The 8,342-nt window shown below is 42.1% G+C and overlaps 1 protein-coding gene across 1 annotated transcript; it reads right to left on the reverse strand.

Moving 5' to 3' along the window:
• Window positions 1–2,662: 2,662 nt before the first annotated feature.
• LOC308286310 (uncharacterized protein) lies at window positions 2,663–3,257 on the reverse strand (the record flags this gene model as incomplete). Its single annotated transcript, XM_080727310.1, has 2 exons — window positions 2,663–2,768; window positions 2,911–3,257. 2 exons carry the CDS (start codon window positions 3,255–3,257, stop codon window positions 2,663–2,665), a joined length of 453 nt encoding a protein of 150 aa, XP_080583436.1.
• Between the last annotated feature and the right edge of the window lie 5,085 nt (window positions 3,258–8,342).

Here is an 8,342-nt window from a genome sequence, read left to right on the forward strand (position 1 = left end):
AAAATAAAAGGTTGAAATGAAACGATAATAGAATAAAGTTACATGAAGACATGATTTAAAGAAATCTGTAAGGCATCAACAAAACAGAAAAGATTTAATAGAACTGAAAGACAAGATAAAGCTTTATTGATCCCAGGAAAATCAATAAAGGTAACAGCAGCAACACAGTAGTAAGGGTGAGACACAGGAACAAAGACGGGAACCAAACCCTGATCGATAAGACTAAAATATACAATATTATTTTTTAAACAGATCAATTCAGACACTATAGACACCTGCACTGGGTGCAGTTTAAATAGTATAAATATACAATACTTTATAAATACTGTATGTTGTTCAGTATATCAGTATATTGAACGGATATGGATAGGTGAATGTGAGAATGGTACCATAGCATTCATTACATGGTCCAATCTTATTAGTTGCTTGCAAGTGGACTGCTTTCCTCATGAGGTTAAGACTTGAGCATAAAAGTCCACAATCCACAAATGACATGAAAGAAACATATCTGTACTTATAGCAGGTAACAAACAGTGGTACAATTTTGAGGTATTTGTACTTTACTTATTTCCAGTTTCCAATACTTTTTTTTACTCCACTACATCTCGGATTCAAACATTGTACTTTATCCACTACAATTATTTGAACACTTTATAGTTACTAGTTACTTTGTAGATTTTGATTATTAATACAAAACATACATTAACCACTTCAGCCATATACTGTATACATTTCGGCCATTTGAAAATAGCCCATCTCAGCTCACAATGCGTTGCAAAGGGACACATTGTGAGCTTGTAGATCTACTATTTTCAAAAGATGATCGTACATTTGAAAATTTGAAATGGGCATTCTGCATAATGAGTACTTTTACTTTTGGTACTTTAAGTACATGCCAACACTTTTACTTGAGTAAAGAAATTGAGTACTTTTTCCACAACTGGTAACAAAACGTGACTCCCATGTGCATCCTGCTCTCTACTGTGTTTTGCACAGTGTGGTGCAGTTTCAACAGCCTGCTAACAGACCGTTGGCCACCAAACCAGTATGACAGGAAAACAATGCTTGGTTTAGTCATCACGTCTGTAAATAACTGCCAATGAGAACAGCTCTACAGAGACCCAAACAGAGACCTTATTTTCAGTTTGGAATTATGTTTAACCTCTTTTCCTTTCAGGAGGATATTGACCACAACCAGGGTAGCATATGTGCATCTTAAATGCTGAGTGGATGTAATACAGTGGATGAAAAGGGTTGTGTATTTTTGAACTGATCTGTGTACATGAGGTGGCACAATAGGAGAAAAGCCATTTCCATCCTAGCAATGACCCAATACTTAATATCTTCTAACATGAAATACTTGACAGATGCTCAATGAATGGAGCTTATAATCCATTTATATGGATGGCTGAGTCTTTTGTTGGAACTTATTGTTCTCTGTCAGGCCTTTCAAAGGTAATCTTCGGCAGATGATAGCATTAAAAGAAATCTCCCGGTTGCATCACTTTTGTTTTCGATCCCTTAAATACTTAACGTGCCGTGAATGGTGCTCATGGACTAAGCAGAAAATTGCTCAGTCTTTCCTCACAATTACTTCTAAAGCACATGCTTCTTTTAGACGTTATCATTTCCATATTGACTTTTTGCATGCAGAGCTTGACACAGTATCTGGGTAGGCTATATAGGCTTCTTTCTGGAGTAGTCCTACTGTGTGCGCGCAGTGTGTGTGTGTGTGTGTGTGTGTGTGTGTGTGTGTGTGTGTGTGCGCGCATGCGTGCGTGCGTTTGTTTGTGTGTGTGTGCGTGCGTGTGTGTCTGCGTGTGTGTGTGTGTGTGTCATGAAATGGCATGCACTCTGACCTAATGGTCCTGACCTCTTGGTCACATAATACTAAAACAAGGTGTGTGTGTGTGTATGTGTGTGTGTGTGGGGGGGGGGGATAAAGAAGCACAGTTACTGTACTTTCAAAAAATATTTTTTTATTAAACAATTTAAACAAGTAGGCAAGGAGTTATCATAAATACAAAAGCAGATAATAAATTAAATATTGTGTTTGCCGCCACGGCTTCAGCCTCTGGAGGCCATCTGTTATGAGCGGGGGTCTTGGCTTCTCCTGAGACATTAGCCCCGTTGGGACAGGGCAGCTGAACTAAACCCCACAGCACCAGCTGTGAGGAATTAGGCTGCGAATAAATAATGGGGAAATGGGAACAGCTTTGGCAGTTTCACTGCTTTCCTTTCCAAACGACAAAAACATGTTTGGTACACATGGATGGAGTCTTCTTCCACAACATCAGGATGTTGACTAGATAGAGGTGAATCTGGTTCCATGTTCAAGGCTCAAAGAAGCTCTCGTTTTGCATCCTGAGAGGTATCGTTGTCACTTGGCACAATGCAGTTCATCCATTCGTTTCCACTGTACATCCTACAAGGTCTCTTCAGTTGAGAGCCTGCGCCAGGATTTCATCTCCCTTTTTTGAAAGAAACAGAACAATTATTAGACCACATTATATCATTCTCACATTCTATGGTAATACAGTGTGGCATGAATGAAAACACTGGGTGTAATAAACAAGGTGGTGTTCAGGTGAAGAAATAAGTTGCACACATTATGAAACGTCAGTCGTCAGGAAAACAACGGTGACACAATTACACAATTGACTTACACATTACAGCCAGGCAGCACCCTCTCTTGCTGTTTTGTCAGGCTGAACTTTCTGAAGAAGGCTGGAAATTTGAGCTTTGTTCTGGAGTGGCTGACAGAAGGGCTGAAAAGTGAAGGAAAACAAGTTGTTATTATTGTGTATCTAATGTCGACTTCTGTGCATATTTGCTTGGGAATCTGGTTTATTCATATTGGATACAACCCTTGTGTGTGCTGTGTGCGCATGCGTGCCAGGCTGAACTCACCATTCTGCTTGAGGGGAAGGCTGTCCGTTAGCCTCCGTGATTGCCTCCTCTTCTTCAGCCTCGCGTTGCAGTTCTTCCTCCTCCTCTACCTCCTCGTTCTCTGGTATCTGATCCCACAGCCTGCTGTTCACCCACAGAGCTTCTTGCAGGCTGAGGCCGCGACCTACACAGGTCACCCGTCGACAGAGCGGGCAGCTCACCGTGAGCAGGCCGCTCTTGGCCTGGGAGATGACCTCCAGGCACGGTGCACAGAAGGTGTGTCTACAGTGCAGCACCCTGGGGACACGGTCCTGCCGCGAGTAGGGCTGATAGCATACGCTACACTCCCTGTCCTCACACAGCACCATGGTCCGTCTGATGTACGCTAATGGATACCAACACCAGGTGTCGCGAGGATCAATACGACCCTTCGGAACACTGTTGCAGATGGTGATGACACCGATCACTGATCACTGGCCCTGTGGAATAAAAAGATTTTTTTTAGAATGATCAACATGGAGGCAGTATATGGTCAAACAGCAATAGCACTTTCAATGTTTATTATGTTGAGGGGGAAAATACAAACACCGATATTACACAAGAGTTTGAGCTGGGTTTATTTTATTGATATTTTGGCACATGTCGATAATTACATTTTCACACAGATGAGGTGCAAAAGAGATCATACTGTTAATGTTTTCATCTTTGCGTTGTTATTCAAATTGGAATTTCAAACCAATAACCTGATGCTCCTCCCACTAGACAGATATTACTGCTTGAATGTTTACAGTGAACCACCTACAGGTCAAAGATCAGAAACTTGAATAAGGATAACCTATACCTTAAGTCTATCATGTCATTCATTCTCAGTAAAACCGAATAAAGACAATCCCACTCAGTTTGGTCTCCTCCTGCTTAACACCACATCAATGGGAACGTCTTACTCAAGTCTTGATTAATCCTAAAACCATGCATCTTTTACTTACCGTTTAGACGCCGGCTGCGGGTGTAGACTTGGTGTTTGTTGAGGTCTGTGGTTTCAGGTACCTAAAGTTCCGGGAGAGAACACTGCGGAGGAAGAGAAGGAGGAACAAGAGGCAACAAGAGGCAGCTCTGCTGCGGCTCTCTCTCTCTCTCTCCAGATCGTTCTATGAGTTGTCGTGCTCAGAGCTGCTCAGCGGCCGGTTAAAAGCACTGGCGGTGTTGTGAGGGGCGGGACGAGGCTGTGTGCCTCTTCCCTCAGGGCCATGCCCAACAGCTGTGGGAGCTAGACAGCCGGGATGGGCTGTGACACACAGTGCAGAAGCACAAAGGCAGGGGGGGATCATGGGCTTCCCTGAACTCCCCGGCTGGTTGGCTGTGAGCTGACTCTCTTTGTTTTGTGTGTGACAGAGGGCAGGTGGAGGGAGGGCTGATGGAGGCTGGGTGGAGTGAGGGCTGATGGGTGGTGGGCTGGGGATGGGGGGGATATGACGTAAAAAGTGATATCAAACCCGGCCCCCACATTCAAAGAGGGACAGTATGGCGCTTATGGAAATCAAATGAAATGCACTTGTTGGGCACGGATGTGGTAATCTAGATTTGAGCGAACCTAATCTTCACTGGTGAATTAAACCAGTGAAGAGGCATTGTGGTGTAAATAGATGTGATACATGTGGATAAAAACTTGATTATTATACATTTTGAAAACATTAATAACCTGTGTATAAGATACACATTCAACACCCACATTTGTTTTTGACATAATTATCTCAGGGGAAATTCAGTTGCCAGAGGCAGTGCTTACTGCAGCAGCTGAGCAGCAGTTATAGTACAGCTCAGACTGCAGTGGAAGACTTTTGACACATCTACAAGAGGTTTAAGAATCAAAGGTGAACAAACAATATGAAACAACAGTATGTATCAACAATACATGACACAGCATACCTGATACAGCAACAGGGATCCCTAGGGTGTCCTCAGAGTTACCACAGGGGGGCCGCCAAATGTTTTTTTTTTTTCCTTTTTTTTTTTACATTCATATATTGAACCCTAATATTCCTATTCTGTCTGGAACATTCTCAGAAAATAGCAGATCTACAAGCTCACAATTTTGTGTAGGCCTAGAGGGGAAAAACATGATTTTACTCAACACTGATGAAAGAGCTTACAAAAAGTATAACTACTATCTATATGTAGTGGGGTCCCTGCTTAATCTATCTCTCAGCTAAACTTGTCTTCGTCTGACAAACATTCAGTAGCCTATCCACTCCAGTCTACACTGTGCAGAAGCAGTAAGGGGGGAGGGGGCTATCGACAATCACAGTAGCCTATCAATATTGTATATCAACAATATAAAGCAGTACAGTACAGTAACTTAGTAAAGTGTCAGTAAAACTGGGTTTGAGGAAACGATCAACAGCAGGCCAACAGTTTTTCATGTCGACTTCAAAGACGTCAATGTTTGACTTCCTCCATGTTGATCTCGGATTATTATTCTTCTGACTACGCAGTGACGTCACGTGTTAGGCTGTTACTTTAGGTAACCTCGCCTCACCAGGCTTTCTGCTGGGAGAAATACTTATTAGGCTTATTACTTATCGATCTTGCCAGTAAAAAGGCTCCTTGTATATTTCTGTCTGCCAACTACATTTACGGACTGACGGTAAGCAAGAATTGACACTTTGAACATGTGAAATGATTGTCCACATGCAGTGCGTTGTCTGAACTATAACACTCAAGCATTTCGTTTACCTATGAGTCCTGGGCTGGTAGTACATTTACTTAATTAATTCAACTTGCATCTGTTTAATTGCAAACTATCCCAAAACAAGTCCCCCACGTTATTCTTCGTTATCTTAAAGGTCTAATAAATCATGCAGGGACGTGCACAGGAAGGACTCTATGTTTGTTTTGTTTATTAGGCTACAGTGTTGTATGTGGCCCTGGTGACATCGATCAATTCTGGATTAAAATGCTTCTAATATCACAGTGATATTAGAAGCTTTTAATCCAGAATTGATCCAGAACTGTGATATTATCACGAATCACCCCAAAATGCGCATTTTGTCAGACATCCCCCACGCGTGGCCTCTCCCTCCCCCTCCCTTCGCTCTCAACATGAACGTGCAGCACAGCGTGCTTCTCTGTTTGTTATGATTTTGACAGAATCGCGGAAAGCACATTCCTGTCCAGAGGGCAAAGGGCAGGTTCCCCTAGTAGCAACATAGGTCCTAAGTGCACGTCTCAAAACGTGCACATTTATCTGTGCACGTCCCACTCCTCGGCTCGTTGAGGAGAGCTGTACTGCACGTTGAAAGGGAAGGGATAGGATACTGGGGTACCAGAGCTAGGATTGCAGAAAAAAATAAAAATAATAATCTACTAGCCTATCATAGTCCATGTTCGGAGCGTTTAAAAATTGGGCTCGTCCGGGATTTGAACCCGGGACCTCTCGCACCCAAAGCGAGAATCATACCCCTAGACCAACGAGCCATATTCATTCGACAGAGGCAATGGTAATATAAACTGTAGAACGCCAACGGTCTGGATAGGCAGATTTTCTGAATACGTTTTCAGATAAATAACGACTAAATTATTGCGTTATCACACCAGAAAAAAATAAAAAAAAATCTCAGCAACACGACTTAACGATTTGTTATTACAAGACAACAAAGTGCGTAGTGTCTGACTCTTGACGACGTGATATCACCTGCAGCATAACGTCAACAAAATTTTGTGTCATGCGCCCGCACTGGACGCGATAATGGAATCCGTAGGAGCGTGTGGTCGCTATTTCTCCAAACAGAATGGTTTTATTGTGTCGATCAAAAATATGGGCTCGTCCGGGATTTGAACCCGGGACCTCTCGCACCCGAAGCGAGAATCATACCCCTAGACCAACGAGCCACGTGTACTCTCTCATCGCTGGGTGGCTAATGAATATGAAAACTGGTGTGGTTCAGATGTAGTTTTACACGAATCTTTCATTAAAATCATCGCCCAACTATCCTGATTTGGGAAAAGCAAACACTTTTTCATCTAGGCATGTTGAGATACGTTCCATATGCCATAGTCAGACATTTTTAAGGGCTTAACTAGCCTACTTATCTTCAGTGCATTTCTCCGGTTACATTCCATTAATGCCCGCTGTTGCAATGCACTAGTAGAGCTGACGCTGAGGTCTGAGGATGGATAGCGATAGCGTGATCTTTTTTGTTTTGTTTTTAACATGAAAAAATACTTCAACGTAGCCTATTATGTACCCATGAACAGGTACAGCAACATAGCTGTCTGTGTAAAGAACTACGCGAACATAATTCGGTTTAATATAACTAAGCATATCTTTGGATGTTTTGACGTTAAATTAACACAATTGAGCAATGAATGTACTTCCGGTAATGGGCTTCAAAGTAAGGCCTAATTGGGAACGAAAGTCGGGAACGATGCTGGGAATGTCCACCCGATCTCTCTCTCTCTCTCTCTCTCTCTCTCTCTCTCTGTCTGTCGTTGTCACTTTTATGCCCATATATGGGCTCTATCTGTCATTTAGTTGTACCATTTATGCTAATATATGGTTATATGCCCAAATATGGCATCCATGCCGATGATGCTGTCTGTGACTGGTGATCAACTCAGTAACCTACTATAGCATATTGATTGATGATTGATTGATTGAATACTTTATTAGAAGTTTGCATAGGAAAATGTACAGTTTCATGTTCACTGGTACAAGGTCAACTAAAAGCATAAACACAAAGCTTTTGGAGCTTGTTTCAATTGGGGTCCTTTTTTAATAGACCTATAACATTGAATGACAGACAAATAAAACAGTAGACTACTATGTAGAAAATATTTAAAAAAACAGTCATAAAACACAATGCAAAATAAAATGGTGTTTACGATAGAAAGGTCAGGGGGAGATAAGGATGCTTTGTTTTCTTTGACCAGTTTTGAGTGGCAGCTGCCAGTAGCTTTTCAGAGCGGTTTTAAAGGAAGGAAGGGATTTACACTCCTTTAAGGCCTTCGGTAGGGCGTTCCACAATTTATCGATATTGATGACATCAAAGTACTCATATATGGTGATTTTCTGATGTAGGCCTATACATCAGTCCTTCTGTTTCTCTGCGATGCACACACTCAGTAGGCCGTTCTTGAGATATTCTGGTGACAGTGACACTCTCTTCCCCCCCCCCCCCCCAGAAGAATATATATCTTCAATTACAATTATGAGTTTTGACTAGGAACATTAGTAGTTTTGACTAGGAACATTTTGATTCTTGGATACAGGTAGAAGTGTGGTTCGATTAAATGTTTAGCCTACTCTGAATCCACACAGTCAGACAGACAGACAGACAGACAGACAGACAGACAGACAGACAGACAGACAGACAGACAGATACAGCATGCCTCAACAGGGGTATCCCCCTAGATACCCTTCAAAGTTAGTGTGTAGTGTAGGTTATAGGCTTTTG

This window comes from Nannobrachium achirus (genome assembly GCF_963921795.1).
Source record: "Nannobrachium achirus genome assembly, chromosome: 1".
In the NCBI taxonomy this organism is placed as follows: Eukaryota; Metazoa; Chordata; class Actinopteri; order Myctophiformes; family Myctophidae; genus Nannobrachium; species Nannobrachium achirus.